General features: G+C 44.9%; 1 protein-coding gene across 1 annotated transcript; it reads right to left on the bottom strand.

Moving 5' to 3' along the window:
• Positions 1-380: 380 nt before the first annotated feature.
• HAL (histidine ammonia-lyase) lies at positions 381-20668 on the bottom strand. Its single transcript, XM_037515233.1, has 20 exons — positions 20422-20668; positions 19331-19391; positions 19197-19224; positions 18781-18855; positions 18618-18690; positions 18455-18521; positions 18110-18147; positions 17409-17534; positions 14667-14806; positions 12807-12854; positions 12020-12167; positions 11195-11290; positions 11041-11099; positions 8850-8930; positions 7253-7318; positions 7011-7176; positions 4419-4553; positions 1817-1925; positions 1650-1719; positions 381-521 (listed from the first exon to the last, which is right to left on the bottom strand). The coding sequence occupies exons 1-20, from the start codon at positions 20666-20668 to the stop codon at positions 381-383; spliced, it is 1974 nt and encodes a 657-aa protein (XP_037371130.1).
• Between the last annotated feature and the right edge of the window lie 4438 nt (positions 20669-25106).

The following is a 25106-nucleotide window of genomic DNA, read 5'->3' as shown; positions in this document are numbered from 1 at the left end:
GTCTAACATTTGGGGGAAAGAACACAAAGAATGCTGTTCATCTGTTTCCAGATTTGGGTTCATCTAATGCTGAGAGTAAAAGACCGCACACTTGTGGTTACTCTTCTCACCCTTAAGAGCGAGTGGCCTGTTGATATTGTTAAGAGAGAAAGAAAACTCGGATGGTCTGAAAACACCTGATGTGTCTCAAACCAGGTCAACCAGACACAGGGTGAGATTCAGCAGCTGTCACATAGGCCCCAGCCGAACCCAAGTCCGTTTTAGAAGAATTGAATTAACACAATGGATTGATCTAGGAAAGTTTTGGGGTCTTCCCTTCAGCATAAATGGCTTGTGTTAAGCTAAGTAACATCTAATCTGCTAATCTATGACAAAACCCATTAGAGATCCCCAGACTCAGGGATCATGGTGAATTTCTTGTTTAGAGATTCCAGTGAGAAGGCGGTTGGAGAGATAGGTCTTGATTCTGGAATATGCTCCATTCTGTATTTTTCGATGTATGGTGCAGCCACTTCCCACACCTGAGAAGCAAGGATTAAACAGCAGGGAGGTTGACATTATTCTCACATGTCGTTAAACAGCAACTTCATCTGAAGTCAAAACATTTTCTATATCTGATTAGACAAGCCACAGCTGCTTGCTAGCTTTTTTTGAAGCATTAGACACACGATCTGTGCCAATGAGGCTTTGGTTGTATTAACAGCTTTTAAAGTACAAAGTTTAATACTTTTCTAAAGTGACCATGGAGGTTTTCAGTCGTGTACTCTTCTGTAGCAAAACAAGCAAACAAGCAGCACCTAAAGAACTCAGTGTGGACAGAATGAAGGGAAGTTGCTCAAGCTGGGTGTTTCCTCCAGCATGTCTTGAAGGCTGAGAGGTAGTAGCAGCCACAGGCGCTCTCCTGCCTGTGCTGTCCCTTTGACCTTTGCTACACAAAGGGAAGCCTGTGCACCAGCAGCTCCAGCATCACCCGGGACAAGTTAGAAATACAGTCCCACTCAGGACCAACTGAATCCAAATCTGTACTTTGACGAGATCCTCACGTACACTGCACCATGAGAAGCACTGCCTCTGACCTCTACCCACCAACCTACTCTCTCTCGAGCATGACATCTCAAACAACACCTCCCTGGTGGAGCAAGGGGTTAAGATACAGCACTATGAAGCTATCGGCAGCCACTGCAGCACAAGTTCGATCCCCAGCAGCTAACCTTATGGCACAGCAGACCTCTCCTGACTCCCCTGCTGCTCCTCTCAGCAGTGTGCCTGTTTCAGTCAGTCTGCCTGTTCTGCTCCCCGCTCTGTCTCCGGTGAATCCTCTCACCACCCCCACCCTGCACCTCTGGCCTACACCCCAGCTCTTGCATGCATAAATAAATCTTTAAAAAAATAATACCCAAATTATAAATAAAAAATTAAAAAATAAAATTCAGCTCACTTCCAGTCCTCAGATATTCAAGGTTTAGTTGCTCTACGGGGCTTTTCGGAGTTTATCAATAGCTTCTGGATGGCCTTGCAAGTTTTGTAAGCACATTTTTGTTCACTTCCAGGAATAGCCAGGAAGGAAAAGAATAAGACCATGCTGCTCCACTCCCCACTCCCAGTGTACGGTCCCAGAAGACCCCAGGCTAAGAAGTAAGCCAGCTTGCCTTCTGATCCACCAGCAGCCTGTGCGCCGCCTCGATGTCGGGGGCCATGAAGCGGTCTTTTATCCAGGGCCTGCAGGGGAAGACAAGTGGAAATGCCATCAGCCAAACCATCAGGCAAACAATCGCGCTGCCAGGGCTGGTGCGTCCGCGATGCTGTTGGACCTTACCTGACCACAGAGCGCACCAGGTCATAGACCTTCTCCAGGGGAGTGGTTGTTCTCAAGGGGCGCAGGAACTCGATCCCCTGGCAGGCTGCAAGGAGCTCGATGGCCAGCACTAAGACAGGAATCACGTAGGGCAGGGCTGATTAAAGACTGACTTTGAGCTTCAGGGATTTAAATCACATAGAAGTTGGCAGCCAGATGGTTGGTTCTCTGTCTATTGGTAGAATAAACCCACCTAGGCATTTGGTGACCATTTAAACCTGCCTTTTTAACCTCTTGACAGCATCTTTAATGGTGAGAAGGGGAAAATGAGACACTTACCTGGACAGATTATGGGATCCCCAAACCCAGCTAGGGAGGTGTCCCTTATCTGTACTAGTGAAAACTGCCATTTGTCTCGATCTCAACCCAGAGGCCAGCTTTGAGTCATGTGGGCAGGGGAGAAAATCAAAAAGACTTCCTGACCCTGATCCTGAGCTCCAGCTCAAGGGTTTCTGATTCAGCAGGTCCGAAAATCTGCCTTTCTAAAAAATTCCCTGGCGATGCTGATGCAGTCAATGGGGATTGCACTTTGAGAGTCGCTGGCAGAGGGGAGCTGACCAGCAACATCTGAGGATGTAGAGAAATCAGATCTCTCACTCTGCTGGTAGGAGGGTGACATGGAGGAGGCATTTTGGAAAACAGTCTGACAGTTCTTCAGAAAGATGTATAGAGAGTCATCATATGACCCAGCAATTCCACTCTGAAGAAATGACACAAACGCTTACAGAAAAATCTGTACACAGGTGTCACAGGGATTAAATTCTCCTCCCTGGTGACACAGGGATTAAATTCTCAGCACTATCAAGCTATTGGCAGCCACTACAACATGAGTTTGATCCCCAGCCAGGGAGCTACCCACATGGTGCAGCAGACCTCTCCTGTCTCGCCTGCTGCTCCCCTCAGCAGTGTATTTCAGTCAGTCTGCCTGTTCTGTTCCCCACTCTGGTGAATCCCCGCACGTCTGGCCTGCACCCCAGTTCTTGTATGTATAAATATTTTTTTTTTAAAAAAATCTGTACACAGTTCACAGCAGCATCATTCAAATTAGGGAAAAGGTGGGCAGAACTAGAAGTCCCTCACCGACGGACAGGTAGACAGAAGGTGGTCTGTCTATGCCAGGCAGTATGATGCGGCCATAGCAAGGAATCAAGTACTGACGTGCTACATCAAAAATGGACCTTGCACATAGGATGCTATGTGAACAGTCACTTGCAAAGGGCCACCTTTTGAATAATTTCACTTATGTGAAATGTCCAGAACAGGCAAATCTATGGAGAGAGAAAGTACAGTAGTGGCTGCTGAGGCCTGGGCTCAGGTGTGCAGAAAATGGGAGAGTGACAGGTAAGGGGTACAAGTTTTCTGTTGGGGGTGATGAAAGCATTTTAAAAGTAATTGTGGAAATCATTTCCCCCACTCTGGATATTAAAAAGAAAACAAAAACAGCAATATATGGTATACTTTAAATGGATAAATTATAAGGCAAGTGAATTGTATCTCAATACAGACATTACCAAAAAAAAAAAAAAGAACATTCCACGCTCCCATTTATCTTAAAATAGTAACATTCCTTTGAGAGCCAACTGTTTCCAATACAGTTGCAAAAACCTAGGTAACAATGCCTAAAGGAAAGCCGGCTCCTTTCAAAAACACTTAGCAAGCAGTAATTAAGAAGGCAGGTTGAGGTTGGCTGACACAGCTCCACCTGTGAGGTATCTTTGCCAAAAAGGTTGGCCCTCAGCTAGTTAAGCGTTTAGGGGCCAACTGCAACGTGCAGGAAGTAAATGGGACAGAGGCGAAGTCAGCAGTAACTCCGCATGGAAGCTAAGAGGTAAGTCCAGAATATCACCTCCTAGTAGAAAGGTGACCTATTTTTTAAACTAGTCAATGGCATGACTAAAAAATGAGGATGGGGGTGATGGGTGGAGAGGAAACTGCTGTAGATGAAATGTTGCTTAAAACCTCACCGTGAAATTTAAAACGTGGACCTTGAATCCTGATGTGAGCAGACCTTTTGTAAACACATTGAGATCATGCGGGACAGTTAAATATGTTCTCGGGGAAGATACTAAGACTTGTTGATTTCTGGTGGGCATGGCGATGGAATCGTGTTGGATACGAAAGGATATAAGACAAACAGTACGCAGGAGGAAAGAATATGGTGGTGATTCGCTAGCAACTAATTCGAGAAAAATAAAAGCAAAAAATGAAGCGAATGGGCTCACTTTGGTTAAACGAGAGCGAGGTGTGTAGATGAACAACGAGGTTTTGCTTTTGAATGTTTTTAAAAACCTTAATTTTAAAAAAGCCAGCCATTGAACTGGCTCAGCCAGTGGGTGTGATTCCTAATTGTCAGCAAGCATCAGAATCATCAGAATCGCTTGGGGGCTTGTGAAGCCTCGCTTGCCTGACTTTCTCCCCAGAGCTCCTGAGTCAGCAGGCCTGGGAGAATCTGCCTTTCTAGCAAGAGTCCTGGTGAGGCCAGTGCTCTGAGGGGGATTCCACTGAGAACCACTGTCACAGTCACTCCCCAGAGAGTCCTGAGCCCCATCCTGGCCGGAGTTACCTTGCTCCACGTGCTCAATGACCCTGAGTGCCTTCCTGGCTGCCCATCCTCCCATGGAGACGTGGTCCTCGGTGGCGGCGCTGGTGGAGAGAGAATCCACAGACGAGGGATGGCACAGGGCTTTGTTCTCAGAAACTGCAAGAGGTCAGAGCAAGTTAACATGTATGCTCCGGACGGGAAAAATGCCAGCGCGACATGAGGCTCCCCAGGGTGCTCCTTGGCGCAGTGCATCCTGTCCAGGAACTCCTGGTCACCATCCAAGCACTAGATGGCCCAAAATTACTTTGGGAAAAGGAAGAGATTTTTTTTTTTTTTCTTTCCAAAGTGAGAGGGACTATAAAGCTGTAATGAGTTGAGACATAAAACTGGGCTGTGGAGCAGCAAACCCTATAATTACAAAAGCAAACTGCAAACACTGCAAGCAACTAGCACACCAGGGAGAGGAGGGAAAATAAACATGGTGGTCATTTCTAGGTACTCGAGAGCAATTTGACCGGTTGTGACACCAGAGGAGGAGGGATTAAAATTCAGGCATGGCATTTGAGGGGGGACCACAGATTTTAAGATTTAATGGTTTAGGCTGTTTGATGATGGCATAGGCAGATGAGCTGTGTTTAAGCAAGGCCTTGGTGACTGGCAGGTATCTGGGAGAGGTGAAGGAAATCCTAGAGAGAGCCGAGATTGGCATCTCAGACTTCATTGTGTGTATGAGTCTCTCAATCTTGTTAAAATGCAAATGCTAAATTTCAGCTGGGGCCTGAGATTCTGCTGTCCCCATAAACTGTATTTCTGGATCACACCTGAAGGAGCAAGGCCCTAGATTACTAAATTCCTTATCCCCAGTTTGAAAGCCAGAAAAAGTCAAATTTGAAAGAATCTTTTTTCTCTTTTTTTATTTAACTTCCAGAGCAGCTCTGAGTGAAACTTCCATTGTTTTCTGTGCTACTGTAGGGCTTTGGGATAATCCAGCTAAATCATCCAGCTAGGGAGATCAGCTTGTCCTGGCTGACAGAGAGTTTTCCCGCCTTCAGCACATGTCCCTGGACCTGGGACCCTATCCTGCTATATGGATAAACAAGTTCTAGCGAGGCTCATCCAAAGAGATAACTCACAAGTACTCCCCTCAAAAGAAATTGCAATGAATAACTTCAACAGGAAGCTAGAGATGCTGAACACACTTAAATGAAGCTTCCCTAAGCTCAAAATATTCTCTAGAAATCAATTACCACAACCTCCCCCCAACCCCCATGTTAATGTGAGAACTTGCTACCCTTCAAGGGGTATTTCAAAAAGGAAGCGAGTGAGCAAATAGTAGATACTGGTCACAGGAGAGGTGAACTCAGTGACTCTTCGAATTACTCATATTGAGTTTCCGTGTGAAGCTTAAGGAAGGAAAAGCTTAGGAGTAATATTAATAGCAACTAATATTTAGCACTTATAACATGGAACTAAAGTATAGTACTAGGGCTTTACATGCATTAATTCTTTAATCCTCAAAACAGCCCCTTAGGTGAATTTATCATCCCTGTTTTACACAGGAGTTAGCTGAAGGCCAACAAGATTAAAAGCTTGTTTCATAACACAGTTGGTTAGTGCCAGAGCCGGGATTCAGATCTTTAACTTAATTTGTACTATGCTATCCTGCTTCTTGGGTAGGTTTGCTGGAAAAAATACTGGCTGTTCAGTTAAATTTGAATGTCAGATAAAAAAATAATATCTTAGTACTAGTATGTCCTAAATAATTCAATTTAACTGAACATCTTGCATTTCTATTCGTTCATTTTCACAACTATATTTCAGGGTTAAGTATTGGTTAAAATGAGAGTCTCATTCATTGAAGTGAGAGCACAAATGCTTGGGTTTGTATTCTGCTCTAGTTCTTACTAGTTGTGAAATTTTGGGTAAGTGACTTTATTTCTCAGATCTTCCGTTATTCATCTGAGAAATGAAGGTAATGTTTGTACCTGCCTAGTACTGTTGCTCTGACATTGATAAGTGGAGATAAGTGAAACTCTTAGCCTCTGTGCTGGGGCCTGCCCTGTAGGTTACTTATCTGTCTCTTATAATCTTGACTCAGAAATCAGCTGTTTCCTTAGAGGACAAATTGCCTTTTCGAAGCATTTTGTAATCACATCTTTACGTTTTTAATGATTGGTATAGGTAATGAAATATATCCAGTTTTTAATCATTCAGGTTGGTTTAGCTTCTCCATGAACGACAAACATCTTTGTCTTTTTCTTTCTGATAGACTTCAAATTGAGATTAGAGGAAAAGCTACAAAGTTCACATGTGATATCAAATTGCTTTCTACAGAGAAATATGGAAGCCTCTTTATGTACAACCTCATTATTGTATTATTATATTTTAGCAGATACTTGCTTAGGATTTATTTATATTTGTTTCCTAAAAAGTATTTAAAGATGTAAAAAGTATTAAACAGACAAACTTCTACAATTGTATTGAGGGAGGGAGCGGACAAATGGAGGTGGTGAAGAAGGTAGATCTCATTCAAAGACAAAACATCTCAGGTAAAATGGAGATGCCCTTAGCTAGATGATAGCCTGTGTTCTGGGGAGGAGGCTGTCTTCTTACCGAGGGCTGCAGCTGTGCAGTGGGCTATCATGAATCCAGAGTTCAGACCACCTTCAGCCACCAGGAAGGCAGGCAACTCGCTGAGGGAGGGGTTACAGAGCCTTTCGATTCTTCTTTCGCTAATTGCGGCAAGTTCATGGATGCCAATGGCCAAATAGTCGAGGGCCTGAAAGAGCATCTCAGTTCAGTTGGCCTGTACTGGAATATAGTTTCAGAAGCAAAAGGAATTCTAAGAGGCTTACTTTGGCTGGGTATTCACCATGGAAGTTTCCTCCAGAAATAGTTTCTCCCCTACTGGCAAAGACCATCTTTCAAAGCAGGTTAAGGCTTGAACATGACATTTGCCGATCACTTTAAGATAACCCTTTCCCCAATCTGCTTAATTTTAACATTGAGGTGATAGCCTTTGCACACATGTGGGTGGAGAAGAGTCTTCCTGCAAGCACTTGTTGACATAAAAAGACACAAAAGCAAAAGATGAATCATTTATACCCAATGGGAGCCAGAGAAACACAGACCATGAAATGCTGGTTTCTTTTGAGATCAGAGACCCTCAAGCACAACCATACCAAGGGGGAGATAAAACCAGAGTTCATGGGTTGAGCACAGTGCTGTGAAGCTGTCTGCAGCCTCTGCAGCACCAGTTCGATCCCGGCCAGTTCGGGTCCCACATGGCACAGCAGACCTCTTCTGCCGCGCCCGCTGCTCCCCTCACCAGTGTATTTCATCAGTCTGCCTGTTCTGTTCCCCACTCTGTCTCTGGTGAATCCTCTCACCCTCCCGCGAATCTGGCCTATACCCTGGTTCTTGTATAAATAAATAAATAAATCTTTAAAAAACAAAAAACAAAAAAACTAGAGTTCATGACACTCCTACTCCACTTTGAGTAGTGGTGTTGAGGTAAGTTAGTGAGTTGAGGACTATTTCATGAGTGTTTAACTTAACTGTAAAACAATCTGAGAGGACACAGATCACACAGCTGAAGTAAGTCTCTCAGAGGAGCTGTGGTAAAGGTCTTGTAAGGAACATTACTCAACTGCTGTGAAACTCATCTGCTGACTCAGGCTGTGACCTGCATCCAGGGCTGACAATTCAGCACTTTCTCTGTGTTAAGAACTGAGGCAGACATGGAACAGGAAGAAAAATATTTCTGTGGTCTTCAAAGGTAGTGTTGGCTCCATGAAGACTTCATCAGTATGCCTCCTGGCTAATCACACCCACTTCTGGAAGAACTAAGGCATCACAAAACATTCCCCAGCAAAAGCAAGATGGTTCTGGGATACCCACTCCATGAAGGAAAGACGAGCTCCACCCTAGAGGAATGGGTTTTTCCATATTTGAATAAAGTTCATGTCAGAAATAATAACCCAGGATGGGGAAAGCTATAACTCGGATCAAATGCTGAAAGGCTACTTTCTGTTTAATGCCTATAGCATTGCTAGAACCAGGAAGGCATAAATGCCAGCCTGCACAGGGTCTTCATAATCACATTTGGGATGTGGATCTTCATTCTTCCAACAATAACCGCAGCCCTGTGTCTAGGGCAAATGTCTCCATGAAACCACCTAGCCAAGGCTGGAATTACTGTCTTCAATCTTTGATGGGTGCATTTTGAAAGCACAGCATGTTAGACTTGGAAGCCAAGATCAGGTTCACAGACCTGACTTTGCCACTTATCAGCTCTGACGTGGAAAAAGTCACTTAATCTCTGAGCCACAGGGACTTAATCTATGCAAAGGAGTGACAGAACAGAGATACTATGCAAAGGATCACTTCTGCCAATCCTAAATTACCAGCTGGAATTCTCTAATGACAGCTTAGTAGACAGTCAAAAGATACAGGATTATCTGTGGCACTGTTAAGTTCTGTGGTAATGATGCTCTTCACAAATGCTATTGTGTCATTCACCACACCATGGACCTAAAATAAAAGATTAAGTGGATTAATACATGGAAGACACTGGTAAAGGTGCCTACCAATTGAGTCTGCTATTCCCTAGTTTGGCAATTCTTCCCCAGAGACATTTTCCATCTAACTAGCAGGAATGAAATGTGTCTAATAAAGGCAGTGGGGTATTTACTCCAGGAAGGGCTCTTTGTTACACCATAGATGGTAACTTGGCAGAAACTGAACTCTAGTTTCACTCTTTAGATGAAAATCTTAGCTGTTAATTCATTTAATCATCATATGCAAATCAAGATGCCCAAGGCCAGCCCATGCCACTTGTACACTGTATTTAAAATTAAGCCTCGGGCCTCCCCGGTGGCGCAGCGGTTGAGCGCTGGGTTGTGAAGCTGCCCGCAGCCTCTGCAGCGCCGGTTCGATCCCCGGCTGCTCCCCGGCCACCGGAGGAGGGCCCCATGTGGCGTGCAGACCTCTCCTGCCGCCCGCTGCTCCCCTCAGCAGTGTACTTCGGTCCTTCTGCCTGCTCTGCTCCCTGCTCTGGCTCTGGTGAATTCTCTCACCCTCCCGCACTTCTGACTGTACCCAGTGCATGTATAAACAAACAAACAAATAAAGAAAGAAAGAAAACATGCCTCTATTAAAAAAAAAAAAAAAATTAAAAAAAAAAAAAATAAAATTAAGCCTCATAGAGCTTCTGCACAGCAAAAGAGACAATAACAAAAACAAAGAGAAACCCCACCAACTGGGAGAACATTTTTGCACCCAACACTAATGATAAAGGACTGATCACAAAAATCTGCAAAGAGCTGATGAGACTCAACAACAACAAAGAAAATAACCCAGTCAAAAAATGGGCAGAAGAGCTAAAAAGAAACTTCTCTGAAGAGGAAATGCAAATGGCCAACTGGCATATGAAAAAATGTTCAGCATAACTTGTAATCAGGGAAATGCAAATCAAAACTACCATGAGATACCATCTCACACCAGTGAGAATGGCACATATTAAAAAAACTAGCAACAACAAATGTTGGCGAGGGTATGGAGAAAAAGGAACTCTTCTGCACTGTTGGTGGGCATGCAAACTGGTCCAACCACTATGGAGAGCTGTGTGGAGATTTCTGGACCTACTAAACATAGAGCTTCCATAGGATCCAGCAATTCCACTCCTAGGTATTTACCCAAAGGACACAAAAACATCAATTCCAAAGAGCACCTGCACCCCTATGTTTATAGCAGCACTATTTACAATAGCTAAGCTTTGGAAACAGCCCAAATGCCCAAAAATAGATGACTGGATCAAGAAGATGTGGTACATATATACCATGGAATATTACTCAGCATTCAAAAAGATAAACACATGCATTTTGCAGCAACACGGATGGCACTGGAAGGGATCATGCTCAACGAAATAAGCCAGAAAGAAAAAGAAAAATACCGGATGGTCTCACTCATAGCAGGAATCTAGAAAACTTAAATAAGGGACCAGGAAAATGAATAACTATAAGAAAGTCAAAATCAAAATCAAGAAAAAACTATGAACCAGAGACACTCTATGGGGGGTAGAGGGCGGGAGGGGAGGGCTTGGGGTCAAAATAAGGGGGTTGCAATTGTATGGGGATTATAAAAATAAAATTTATTATACAAAAATAAATAAAATTAAGCCTTATAAATAAATTAAGATTCAATTATAATTTATGTGTGTCTATAAAATGCAGATAAGATAGAAGCATAGATATGCACTTGAATTTTGATTAAACTATCTTGAGAACATCCTTGGTAGGCTGCTTCAAATGCCATCTAACCGGGAGGACCAGTAAAGTTCCATTAACTCATCAGAATTCTTATGGCTAAGAATTTTTTAAAGTTAGGATATTAAATTGACATAACAAGTTGTTGGCCTTCTGTACCAGGGGTATGAGCAGAGCAATTTAGAAGAAAATAGTTGCCCATATAGAATAGAAACTTTAACAACAATTGGAAATGATGGAAGTATGTCATACATGGTTTTTTAATAGAGGCAGTAAAGAAAGTTGCATTAGAATTGGCCATTACATGATGTTCTAACCCTCCCCCTTTATCAGTTCCCCCCCTGAATTAGAGGAAAGAAAAGAAACTGTTTGCTTACCTGTGGGCAGCAACGCATAGTGTAGGCATCCTGAACACGATCACAGAACCTGTGACTTTCTGGGGAAGAGGTGGAGGGGGTGACAGAGGACATATTATCAATTCTTTCCATGAGACACAACCAAATGAGCTTGCTCCCATACACATGCCCAGACCTGCTATTTCAGATGGGTGGTGATCTGAGTCCAAGAGCGACCGAAACCGAAATGCAACTTCAATTTGTCCACGATGAGGGCGAACCGCGTGAATGTCTAGAGTCAAGAGAGAGTAAATCTGAGCCATTCTTGCATTAGATTGACCTTCCATCAATGGCTCAGGACCATCCACCATGCTGACATGATCCTGAAAGTTCCCAGGGTCTCTACCACCACTCAGATACTTAACCCACAAAGCAAGATTTTCCTTCCTGACTTTATTCTTTTTACTTGAAATTTCCATGTATAAACAATGTGTTGATCCCACTGGGAATTCAACTCAGGACACTGGGTCCAATCTAAAAAGATTTTAGGCTCATAATAGATGGGATCTCCATAGTGGCCTAATTTAACTAAGTCTTTTCTAGTCAGTTTTTCTGTCCTACAACATTTAATAGTAGGAAGTCTTTCAAACCCACGACTTTCTTGATAAGCTACCACTTCCACAGTTTTCTCTCAATTTCCTAATGGGGACCAACCTTCATTCTACTCTTGTTCTAAACCCTGGGAGCAGATTCCTGAGACAACACATAGTTTGATGGGAGGCAGAGCTGGGTGATCTGGGGCCGATCACAAAACTCTCGGGATCAATGTCTGTAAAATGTGGTTGTTTCAAGGCTCAAAGGTGGTGTGACTTAGGTGAAGCTGTAGCATTATTGGGTGTGCCATCAACACTGGGGTTTTCTCCTTTCCTCCTACCCACTCCCATGAGCCTCATGTCCAATGACCTCAGTCAGCCCATCCCACCAGCTAAGGTGTGTAACAACCCAATGGAACCCTACTGACCTGTATCAAAGGCTCTGGTGGTGCCCTTGAGCACCTCAAGGGTCAAGGCTGCCACAATGTCAGCCTGCCGAGCAATAGCACTGGCTCTTTCCACGGCTTCACAGCCCAGGGAGGTGATCATCTGTGTCCCATTGATGAGCGCCAGACCCTTTGGGGAGGGAGAGAGAAGTTTCCTACTGGATTTGTTATAATAAACCTATCTACAAGTTGATTTCATCTCTTCCACTTCTGCAAGAGAAAAGCTAACCAGTTTGTTGAATGGTATTTATTCATATTGTCCGAAGTGTAGGACTGGGGGACTTGCTTAAGCAGTAGAGGATTAAGTGCCATCCTATGAGAATTCATTACTATTAAGTGTCCTTATTCTTGAGGCAGTAATGTAGCTCTTGTAAGAACTGCATGTAAAATCTTGAATGCTAAATTGTGCTGCATTTCTTCTTTAACTTCTCATCCTTGTAGGTAAGGCATCCTAGGACATTTCTGTTCCAAGACGCTCTTGGCTGAGAGCATCCTAAGGGAGTATAAACTGGCTGGGAGTATCTCTTAAGAATCCTTAGAGGTTCTGATTTGAAATTTATGTTCTTAAGAATAGAACTTCCCCCTAAGCTTGCATGGCATGAAGAATCTTTAAAATGCTTATGGAGGAACCCTTTCTCCAGCGACCAACTCTCAACAAATATATAAACCAGGTTTACTTTAAGAAACCTGTGAAGTTGATTATAAGACTGAAAATAGTGCATAAGTGAAGACTTATTCAAATGAACAAATCTTCCTTGAATTTCCTTACCTCTTTTGGCTTCAAAACAATTGGTTTCAATCCATGGGCTTCCAGGACCTGCGGAATGATTAAAAAGATAAAAGTGCATATCAGATGAAATATCAATCTATTTCTACTTTCATGTGGAACAAAAAACAAACAAACAAACAAACAAACAAAAAAACCCACAAAAAACTCTAAAGCACCAAAGACACCCTGTCTTAAAAAAAGAAAAGATTAGACCTACACACGTTAACTCTGTCCATGTCCTCTGATCGAGTCTCTGGCTCTATTCTTTAGTCTGAAAGCAGATTTATATCCACATAATTCTTGCACTTAAAACAGGGCTCTGTGTCTGCAGACTCAACACTGACTTTTGATTTATAGTGTCCATCTTGGTGAACTGCTCTGTTTTTTCCTGAACACATATGCACGCTTGACAGTCTGTCGACAGCACATCTCTCCAGAGCTTAACCTAAAAAGTCTTCACCCTCATCCTACTTATCTACACACTGGCAGGACCTTGGAGCAGGGTTTCTCCCTTGTGTGTTAAATGTGTGGGCACCGATAATGAGGGGATTATGGGCTGAATAGATGGAAACAGAATCTTGAGGACAAACAGGCAGGATAATCCCCCCCTGAAATAAAAGAAGGGAAAGCAATGGGTAAGGGAAGGTCCTTCTAGGGAAGAAGGAAAAGGGCCAGCGTGACGTATGATGTCGGTTGCACCAGTCTAGTGGAGTGCACCTTGCTCTCCACATCAGTTCTCGGTGTTGGGCTGGAGCTGGGGGTAGGAAAAATGGGAGACTGATGAGCTCGTGTGATAAGCGATCCCGGTGGTAGGAGGTGGGTTGGGTTGGTGGAAAATAATCACATGAGATGCCAGGAGAGACTAAAGGAGGGGCCATAGGGGCTTGGGGGAGATGGAAAAGAACCAGAGGAACAAAAAGGGAAGTTTCCTAAGGACTTATGAGAAGGAGAAACAGGAGTGAACAGGAGGGAGAAGAATGGATAGTGCTTGTCCTCCTGCAAGGACCCAGCACACTCCCAGTATAAGGACCTCCAGTTTTTTGTAATATCAAACTCCAGGGAGCAGGCAGTGGAGAGGCGGGTGACATGATAAACAAGACTCTGGTAAGTCACTTAAGACTTGAGTCTAAGGACAGGGGAAGGATCACAGGCTTTAACCAGGATGTGCTTGAATTTACTGTATGAAGGTAGTTGGGCAAACACTGTATACAGAGAAATAATCAAGAAAGGTGAGCTGGAACCTATATCCCTGGGAGGATTATCTGTTTCCTTAACTATTTCCTCCTCCTCAATCCTCTGCCCCTTCTTTTACTTTAGGATACCTCCCACAATTGATCAGAGATGACACTTCAAATAATTGTTTGGTTCTGGTGGAATTAAGAGATGAATTCAGATGAAGAAAACATTAAAGTTTTATGAAATCCAAGCCTTTCTGATTAGCCAATGGGTTGGGATTTTGGGGGTCAAATGGAAGCTGCTTTGCAGTACTCAGATTGTAAGTGCCAGGACCCACAGCTCTGCAGCTCTGAGATCAGCCACTAACTAAACTTGCAGCAGTGTGTGACCTCCCAGAGAGACATGGCCAGTGTCTTAGGTGCCTAATCAATCTCTGGGATTAACACTGGCAGCTGTACCTCCCCACCAAGGAGATTTTTAAGTCCAGAAAGCTGACAGTCGAGTAGGAAGCTAAGAGCGTTGTCTCATTTGACTTCTAAACTTCCATTTTTCCCTTAATAAAATGGGGATAATAATGGCCCCCTCCTTGGGCTACCATAAAGATGAAATGATATAAAGCATGCAGGACACCCTGGATCCAGCTTAGAGAAATTATCCCCGACTGAAGTTGTCATCAAGTCTTACGTATTTAGCGTCAGCCCAGCCACTCTTAGGAGACCACATCTTCCCTTCTCCAATTAGCCCAAGAGCAAGATGAGAGAGTGGGGCAAGGTCTCCACTGGCACCAACGGTTCCTTTTTCTGGAATGTAGGGCAGGCAGGAGGCTGGAGAGAAGTAGGGACCAGTTACTTCAAGAGTACCTCGTTCTGGTGCTCCTTGCTTTTCCAGTGAGATGAAGCTCCCCCAGTAGGATCTAGCATCACATCATGCCTAAACATCTGTGGAAAGATCATTTCTCAAGCACAGCTAATGCTTAGGATACCTAGCTGAGCTGCTATAGAGAAAAAGAGGTGAGAAAATAAGAACGACAGGAAAGGAAGGAGAGAAGACTGAACCCTCTCAGTTGCAAAACCTTCAAAATCTGATCTAGAAGTTTCCAGAAATTCTAGCAATATATCTTGAAGACACGATCATGAGCTAGCTATTGTTCATTGTGAATTTGTTTCTAAGAACAAAAAGTTAGACATGGGGCCTCCCCGGTGGCGCAGTGGTTGAGCGCTGGGTTGCGAAGCTGCCCGCAGCCTCTGCGGCACCGGTTCGATCCCTGGCTGCTCCCCGGCCACCGGAGGAGGGTCCCACATGGCGCGCAGACCCCTCCTGCTGCCCGCTGCTCCCCTCAGCAGTGTACTTCGGTCCTTCTGCCTGCTCTGCTCCCCGCTCTGGCTCTGGTGAATTCTCTCACCCTCCCGCGCTTCTGACTGTACCCAGTGCTTGTATAAACAAAACAAACAAATAAATAAATTAATTAAAAAAAAAAGTTAGACATGATCTAAACATGGAATTAAGAAACTTTCATGTGATCAAATTGTATGTAATTATTAAAAGCTTTTTGAGAATATTTGAAAACATGTAAACATTTACATTAGAAAAGCAATATAAAATTTTCTATAATCAAACACACCAAAGTGTTAACAGGGGCTCTCTAAGAAGGTAAGTTATAGGTGGCTTAGTCTCTTTCCATTTTTATTTATTTATTTAGTGGCTTTTTTTTTTTTTTAAGATTTATTTATTTATGCAAGCACTGGGTATAGTCAGAAGCGCGGGAGGGTGAGAGAATTCACCAGAGCCAGAGCGGGGAGCAGAACAGGCAGAAGGACCGAAGTACACTGCTGAGGGGAGCAGCGGGTGCGGCAGGAGAGGTCTGCGCGCCATGTGGGACCCTTGCCGGTGGCCAGGATCGAACCGGCACTGCAGAGGCTGCGGGCAGCTTCGCAGCCCAGCGCTCAACCGCTGCGCCACCAGGGAGGCCCTCTTTCCATTTTTACCAGCTTCCTAGTCTTCCAGTTTGACAACTCACCACCACTGCTAAACGAGCAAGGCTGTTTTGGAGAAAATTCTCAATAAGTTACTGAAAGGCGAGGCTTTGTCTTTCTAAAAAAATCTCAGATGCCCGAGAGCAGTGCTTTTTGCAATCACTAGACCACGTCAGTAGGATAAAGCTGGGTCACCCACAGATCAGCTTGTGAATCAACTCAAGGAGCCCACAGATGGGCTCACCCATTAAGCAACAGGTGGGTTCATGCAAAGCTGCACCAGCTGAGATTGCAGGGCACCCCAGAGTGGGTGTAGAAATAGGTGCTGGAATCACGGCTGGTCTGTTCAGCACAGCCCAGATATTGCTACCACCTCCGGCATAGTAAATTTACGGGTCACTTGTATCCATAGCAAGGGGACTCTAGCAAGTATTTTGCTTTATCAACTGCCCAGACCTGCTTTTCCTCCCACTCCTTCACCCCCAAGAGTTCCCCAAGGCTCTGCTGACCCAGAATATTTACCCTTATCTGTGAGGATAATGGCCTCTTAAGCATTTCAAATCTTGTTTTCACTTAGGAATTTTCCTCTCTCAAGAAGTAAGCTCCAGGGGCCTCCCCGGTGGTGCAGCAGTTAAGCACTGGGTTGCAAAGCTGCTCGCAGCTTCTGTAGCGCTGGTTCAATCCCCGGCTGTTCCCCGGCCACCGGAGGAAGGTCCCACATGGCACACAGACCTCTCCTGCCACCCGCTGCTCCCCTCAGCAGTGTACTTCGGTCCTTCTGCCTGCTCTGCTCCCTGCTCTGGCTCTGGTGAGTTCTTTCACCCTCCCACGCTTCTGACTGTACCCAGTGCTTGTATAAATAAATAAATAAATCTTAAAAAAAAAAAAAAAAAAAGGAAGTAAGCTCCAAAGACTAGAACTGCTTCATATTCTGGCACTAATTGGCCTCCTGATCCACAAGCAGTCTTTAATCTTGACATTTCTGTTCTACCTTGGCAAGAACATTGGTCTTTATGTCTGGTTCTCTTACCACTTGGGGGAGAATTAAGATTTCAGATTCCCAGGCACCAACAAGGAGTATAAAATCAGTCTTTGGGAAGGACATCCCGAAATCACTGTTTTCCCAATGATTTGATGTAACTTCTCTAACAACATTCAGGCAACATGGAATCAAAAGTTCCCTCCAGCCCTGAACTAAAGGCCAGATTCAAAGGGCTTGTTCCAGTCTTAATATGACAAATGCTAACTGAAGGTGCTAAGAACAGGTTAAAGTACACAGAATTAAAATACCTAAGTTACCTTAAGTGCAATCCTGCTAAACCCATTTCTCACTCATGTCCATTATTTTCTGTTTTCTTGTCTCAGCCAATTCCTTACCATCCTGTCAATCAAGTCTACCTTAGGGACATGCCCAGCTTCCATAGAGGATCAGTTCGGGGGTCCATTGCGTTACCATTAAATGCTTCGATGACTTGCTGGAGAGTCTCCAGGGAAATGCCACTATATCCTTTGGCTAAGACATTGATCCTTAAAGCCAACAGCATTCGGCACCTCTCAGGGATTAGTGGTTTCCCAACACCTAAAAAACAGATTTGATGTTTTCTCAAAAAAAAAAAGTCTTTTCCCCATCCCAGACATCTCCATCTCTCAAATCTTTCTCCACTTCAGTTCAGTCGTCTATCACCTTTCTCCCCTTGGCACAGAAAGCTGGCCTACTCTCAGTTCTGTCTTGCTTCTTAAAGTCCCATCCTCCAGACAAAGGTAAAACCCCAGTTTTGCTCTCGCAGGTTCCCTTCCTGGAATGCTCCAGTGAGCCCCACACTATCCAGCACCCTTACAATAGTTTCCAGACTCAACAGACCTTCCCAGCTCACCTAATCCTGATCAAATCACTGAGCACACCGCTCTCCGCTGATGTCCACAGTCCTGCCCCAGCTCCTCCCTCCACTTGGCCTGCTCCTTTTCCTGAAATTCAGCTGAAAGGTGGTCTTGTCTGATGTTTTCTGCTTCCCTTCCTCCTTTGAAGCAAAACTGGCACCCAGTCCTTGGAATACACTCGTTGTTAGTGGGCGTTACGGGGGCCACCCACTAGGTTGTACTTGATTCATGGACTCAAATAAGATCTAGAAAATACCCCGCGTAGAAGTGATTTACCTGAGGAATGTGAGCGGACTAAGTTGAACTGGAGCTCCCTGGAAGAAAAAGGAGGACAATATCTCTTAGATACCTGATGGGGAAGTATATCTTCAGCTGGGAAAATGAAGGAATTAATCAAATCGTTGGAGGGACAGAACGAGTCTATGTGATGCCATGGAAGAAGCCAAAGGCCTGTGTTTTCCATGCTAACCCATGTGTAAGTTAACCCAAGCTCACCCTGCCCCCCCATCTGTAAATTGGGACAAATGTTAATTACTTCCCTTGTTGATAGAAATCGCAAGAGTGTCATGCGTGGCATGGGAAGGTGTGTGTTTGGTGGGGAGGGCAGGTAATCAAACTTACTCTAGTTTACTGATAGGAATTACAGTTCTGGCAAATTTCCCAAAACCTGTAGTAATGCCATAAACAACTAGAATAAAAAACAACAGATAGCTTATAGTTAGATGTAGGTCATTTTTTTGGATGTCTATAAATAGAATTCTATAGCATAAAGAGAAATAGATACCAGTCTTTTCTTTCACGATGTGGTCTATGACTTCCCTGGATTTTTGCACCTTCTTCTCGGCAATTGGGGTGAGCTAGGAAAACGTTGGCGAGAGCTGAGCCCACAAAGACTCCACGTGTAGCCAAAAGGGGCAGAGGAGAGGCTTCCCTCCTGCCCTCCATACCTTTATTTTGTAGCGTCCTTTTCCCAAGTTGACCAGGTCCTCTGTGGTCAGACTGTCCCCATCCAAGGCAATGTACTGCAGACAAGAAGGGGACCACGGTGGGTTGGGAAAGTTAAGTTGTTCTAACAAAGGTAGGGACACTTCAAGCAGATTTTATCTTTGACATTGAGGAGATTTTATCACCACAATGAAATAGTAAAATCTCATAATTCAAAAGACATCTTCCTTAAGAGGAGGCTGAGTAAGGAAACCAAGAACAGTAAATAGGATGCCTTTCCCTCCTACACAGAGCTGGACGAAGCCCTGTCTTAAATGATGGTGTTGCCCGCCCCCCTCCCCCAATGTTGCTGGCCCTCTCCAACCTCAAATGAGGGGGATTTCATTTCCTTAGCAAAACAGAGTGGTTTGCAGCTTACCTTTTCAGGTTCTCGGTATTTGCTGTATCTGAAGACAGGTAAAGGAAAATGATGGACGGTGTGGAAAAGCCCCAGCCCCATCACTGGCAGGATTAGCCCCCAGAGCAGACCAATCAGCCTACAGGAAAGGATACAGGTAAACCCCTTCCGGCTGCGATGGAATGAAGTCAGGAGACATGGCATCCCCTTCTATAACTGAAACAAAAATGCAAGAAAGAAACTTTACAACGGATACCCAATGGCCGTAGTGGGCACTGCTGGCCAAGCAAGAACCAGCTCAGCAGTGGCCCTTGAATTGTATAGAAAAGGCTGCTTGCTTGGAAACAGCCCAAATGCCCAAAAATAGATGACTGGATCAAGAAGATGTGGTCCATATACACCATGGAATATTACTCAGCATTCAAAAAAGATAAACACATGCAATTTGCAGCAACATGGATGGTGCTGGAAGGGATCATGGTCAGCGAAATAAGCCAGAAAGAAAAAGAAAAATACCAGATGGTCTCACTCATAGCAGGAATCTAGAAAACTTAAATAAGGGACCAGGAAAATGAATAACCATAAGAAAGAAAATATCAAAATCAACAAACAACTATGATCCAGCGACACTTTTTGGGGGGTGGGTGTGGGAGGGGAGGGATTGGGGTCAGAATGGGGGGGTTGCAATTGTATGGGGAATATAAAAATAAAATTTATTATTTAAAAAAAAAGAAAAGAAAAGGCTGCTTGCACATGACTCAGATGCCCTCAAGTGCGCCCAGTGCATTTACACAGGAGGAGAGCAACAGGCAGAGGTGCAGGTGTGGGGTGGACGCCTGGTCCAAAGGAAAGTCAAGATCTAACCCCCAGCTTTATTGTGTTTTAAATATTAACTCCTTCCTTGTCCACACCACTGGCCTCTAGTCTGGTGAGGTGCTTTTGAAGGGCAAAAGGATTTCAAAACGATTCAGGAACTGCAAAGGTTTAGACCTAGAATCTGGAGTTCAGATCTGGTCTCCACAACTTACTAGCCGCCGGGGGGAATGGAAGTAGCCACCTTCTTTCTGAGTCTTGCCCCTTGAAGAGGGTGGCTGCGCACCCTACCTTTCTCCTGCAGGCATGAGCAGCCAGAGGACCAGAGGCCTAGCCCATTGTCTGCACCGCGAGTGTGCACAACCCAGGCCCTCCCTCCCCGGGCGTGAGCACCCACCATGGTGGTTCCTGCCGCTCCCCCATGTCCACTCACCCACTTCCACGAACTCGTTGTCCTCCAGGGCCACCTCAAGTGGGTCCTCATTGTCCAGCAAGCCCAGGCCCTTGCACCGGCGCACGAGGAAACGCACGTCGTCCACGGAGGTGAAGCCACCATTATCCGGCTTGTTCTTCATGTAGCGGCGCACGGCCTCGCGGCCCAGCCAGCCCACCGTGAGCTGTGCATCCCCGCAGGGCACTGCCAGCCACTCCCCACGCACGTGCACCGTGTACCTGGGCATGGTCGTCTGCGTCCTGCAGCCCCACGGCCCAACCAGGTCACCACCCCGCGGCGCAGTGACAGACTCTGGGAGGAGAGAGGTTTATCTGGGAGTCCTCCCAAGGTGTGGCCAGGAGAGACGAGGATGAACTTTCAAAACACGCCCCCTCCCTTGCCTTCACTCATCTGGGCGTTGGACAAATATTTATCGAGGGCCCAACTGTCCCTTTGGGTTTGTGCAGCCTCTCTCGAGGGGCAGGGGAGAGAGATGCAAGAGGGTCTGTCCACCTGTGAGCCAGCGCTGTTGGCACAAAGGCCGCTTCTCAATCCTGGGGGTCCCCGAACCCCCTGGCAGCTGCTGCTGGTCCCCGCTGCTCTGCTGGGGCCCCGATGTCTCTCTCTCCCCTGGTTTCTGTCTGGAGTCTTCTCCATTAAGGGCAGTTTATAAACACCATGTTCCTGTCTTTATCTGGAGTTACTCAACTATTAAATGCTCGCTGCTGGCCAACTGTGACACCAGGGAGTGTGGCAATAATCTTCATTCATTTGTTTATTCCACAAACATGTTGAGCAACTCTTCCCTGCCACCACTGGGGTTTTCTGAACCTGTCCCTCTGCAAAGGGAGACTGCAGAGGCCAGAGATCATTTTCACAATAAAGGTGACTGTCTGGACCAATGAGCCACAGTGACTAGAAGGTGAACAGCCCAGGCAGCCATGGGTGGGGCACAGTAACTCCACACTTAGTGTCTTCCAGTAAGTAGATTATTAATGAGCTTCAGTTTTCTTATCTGGAGATAAAGAAGAGTAGCTGCCTCACTGCAGCAGTATCTACCTGTAATTAAGTCCTGGCCTTGCCTTTGACTAGCTGTGTGATCTAGATAAGCTACTTGACTTCTCTGGGCCTATTTTTTCATCTCTAGCATGGAGATAATGTTAGTAGTTGTTTAAAGGGTTGCGGGAGGATTTAGTGGGTTCATACACATAAAGCCCTTCAAGGAGCAATTGGTATATTGGAAATACTGCAGAAGTGCTTGCGATTATTATTTTTTGCACTTTTGTAATCTGTCTACCTAAACTGTTTTATAAATGTTCTTTGTTGGTTCGTGAACACCCCTAATCCAATTAAGTTTTTCCACACAGATCACTGTTCCCTGCTTATAAGTCTTTACCACTAGTCATAAGGAACTCCAAAGAGCTTGAAAAAGGAATCAAGAAATGTGGCGACTATTTTAACTGAGCACCAACCAGTTTCTAGTGATTTAATTATAGAATAGAAAAGTCTGGAAAAGTCTGTTCCCACTAAGCCAGACTTGTGTTGGAAGTAGAACCACAGTTGCTCACAGAAACGCCCATACACAGAATCTCTTCCTCGGACAGGTTCCAGGAAAATGTGAGAATCAAGAGCTACCCTCCTTGAACCTCACAGAAGCTTGCACCTCAGACACCCACATCCTGATCACACCCTGGAATTCGGCATCACCTGAATTTGATACATATCATCAATCTTTTTTTTTTTTTTTTTTTTTTTTTTTATAGAGGCATGCTTTATTTATTTGTTTGCTGGTTTGTTTGTTTTGTTTATACATGCACTGGGTACAGTCAGAAGCGCGGGAGGGTGAGAGAATTCACCAGAACCAGAGCGGGGAACAGAGCAGGCAGAAGGACCGAAGTACACTGCTGAGGGGAGCAGCGGGCGGCAGGAGAAGTCTGCACGCCATGTGGGACCCTCCTCCGGTGGCCGGGGAGCAGCCGGGGATCGAACCGGCGCCGCAGAGGCCGCGGGCAGCTTCGCAACCCAGCGCTCAACCGCTGCGCCACCGGGGAGGCCCTCATCAATCTTTTTTTTAAAGGTTTTTTATTTATGCATACAAGAACTGTGGTACAGGCCAGAGGTACAGGGTTGGGGGTGGTGGTGAGGGGATTCATAGGAGACAGAGTGGGGAACAGAACAGGCAGACTGACTGAAATACACCGCTGAGGGGAGCAGTGGGCAAGGCAGGAGAGGTCTGCTGCACCATGTGGGTAGCTCCCTGGCGGGCCGGAGATAGAACTCTTGCTACAGAGTCTGTGGATAGCTTCACAGTGCTGTGCTTAACCCCTTGTGCCACCAGGGAGGCCCCACATCATCAATCTTAAATGCCAGTCCCCCAACTTCTGACCAGGAGCTTCTAGTCTTCCAACTCTGCCCTTCCTTCACTCACACTGCCTTGGGACCTGACCTCCAGTCTTTCTTTTTTTCTCCACTTCCTACTGGCTTCCTTCCTTTCTAGGAAGCACATCACCTAGTTGATCACCCAGACCACTATTCAGCACTTTGAAATTTCCTTATAACCCCAAATATTTGCCTACATTCTGAGTAAAACTCAACTTCTGGATCATTGCAACAATCTCCCCTGCCAGACCCCGCCCCAGTGGAAGGCTGTTGTAGGAAGTGCTGCCCTTCTACTTGGCCCCCTCCTCAGTGGGTTTCCAAACGTTCCCTTGACCCACAGAGATTTTCCCAACAGCCACTTCTTCTAATTCTCATAGGTGGACCTTAACTCCTACATCTCTGATGTGATGCCCTTAACTTTCCCCCCTGCTCCATTCATTCATAAAATTTCTTGACCTTCTGTTACATCCCAAGCACTATGCTAGGTCCTGGGGAGGAAGTATTTTTTGCTTTCCTGGTGCTCATTCCCAGGTGAGAGATGCACACTTACAGAGATTAAGAAGAATCCCACCAACGCTCTGTGCCGTGATAAAACCCAAATCACATGAATTGCAGTTTCCAGTACCAGCTGCACCCAGGACAGATGTCAGCCAGGTGGTGCCGGATTCCAGAGATTTCAGTAGTTCCCCACTATTTGAGGATTCCCCAGACACTGTAATAAGCAGAAATAAGCTGTTTCCACTGGTTCTGTCCAGATTCATGACCCAGAGTGCCTGTAAGTCCTTAAGTATGTTATTTTCTCTCCACCTAGAACATACATATTCCCAACTTTTTTTTTTTTTTTTTTTTGCTTTACTAGATAGTTCTCATTCCTTTTCTCCAGGATGAATTCCCTAGCCCCTTCAGTTGGGTTAAATAGCCCCTCGTGGGCTGCTCTAGCTTCTTTAGCATTATGCAGATTGATCTTCGTTCATCCCGTAACTGTGAATCTACCGTCAGCATAAAAACACTCAGTATAGTCTTCTTAGTTGAAGGGTATCAGTGCAGACTCCTCCAGGCTGGCCTCAGTAAATCTGCATGGATGTTTGTCTTTAGTGCCCCCTACCTTCTTCATAGCACCATTACCACACCTGTCAAGTTTTTCATTGACCAGTTCAGTGTATCATTTATCAGTGATAAGTGGCATTAGCTTGTAGGACAAGGGAAGACTTAAAAGCCATCACTTGGGTCCATGGATTTACTAATGTCTAATCATTTACATTGTGATTATAGCTAGGGATTGAGCTGAACTCTCCTCTGATATTCCTGGCACTGAAGACAAGTGAAGGCAGAAACTTGAGAAACTGAAATTCCATGGCAGTGTAGGTATGTTCAAAAGGAGAGACCTGGCCCAACCACTATGGAAAGCTGCGTGGAGATTCCTCAACCTACTAAAGATGGAGCTTCCGTATGATCCAGCAGTTCCACTCCTAGGTATTTACCCAAAGGACACAGAATCATTAATTCAAAAGGGCACCTGCACCCCTATGTTTATAGCGGCTCTATTTACAATAGCTAAGCTTTGGAAACAATCCATATACCTAAAAATAGATGACTGGATCAAGAGGATGTGGTACATATACACCATGGAATATTACTCAGCAATCAAAAAAGATAAACTCATGCAATTTGCAGCAACAGGGATGGAGCTGGAAGGGATCATGCTCAGCAAAATAAGCCAGAAAAAGAAATATACCAGATGGTCTCACTCATAGCAGGAATTTAGAAAACCTAAATAAGGGACCAGGAAAAAAGACTAATTATAATAAAGTAAAAATCAAAATCAACAAGCAACTATAAACCAGAGACACACTACGGGGGTGAAGGGGGAGGAGGGTTAGGGTCAAAATAAGAAGAGTTGGAATTGTATGAGGACTATAACCAAGATGAAAATGCATACATTGTGCAAATATGAAAAGTGATGTACAAAATATATAAAATAATAATAAAAAAGGAGAAACTGCAGGGGAGGATGAGAGCAAGGGAGAAGACAGACAACAGGAATGGTAGCAATCTGTCCCTTTGATGTCTGCCCTACCTTTGGCTGTAGTTATTTAGCTAGGGGGTCCCCATGCTAGGTCAGTCTTGTCCCTGGGAATTTGGAACTCAGTCTCTCCATGTGTAGGGAGTCAGACTATATAATGGACTAGCAGAGCAGAAATGGGAGACTGTATCTAGTATTCATGCTCTGCCGTCCTGGGGGCCAATCTCTGTCTGTTCCCAGATCTGGTAACGCCCTCTGTCCTATATCCTTAAAGTAGTCCTTT

The sequence above is a fragment of the Talpa occidentalis genome, unplaced genomic scaffold (assembly GCF_014898055.3).
Source record: "Talpa occidentalis isolate TD23 unplaced genomic scaffold, MPIMG_talOcc4v2.1 talOcc4.16, whole genome shotgun sequence".
NCBI classification, from domain to species: domain Eukaryota; kingdom Metazoa; phylum Chordata; class Mammalia; order Eulipotyphla; family Talpidae; genus Talpa; species Talpa occidentalis.
The sequence above is the reverse complement of the archived record's forward strand: the minus strand, read 5'-3'. Positions and strand labels throughout refer to the sequence as shown.

Excerpts from the sequence above, each read along its gene's own strand:
- HAL (XM_037515233.1), bottom strand. The coding sequence starts at position 20,668 with ATGCCCAGGTACACGGTGCACGTGCGTGGGGAGTGGCTGGCAGTGCCC. Across the intron at positions 18,856-19,196 it reads AATACCGAGAACCTGAAAAG|TACATTGCCTTGGATGGGGA; the intron begins GTAAGCTGCAAA and ends TCTTGTCTGCAG. Across the intron at positions 4,554-7,010 it reads CTGCACAGCTGCAGCCCTCG|TTTCTGAGAACAAAGCCCTG; the intron begins GTAAGAAGACAG and ends GACCTCTTGCAG.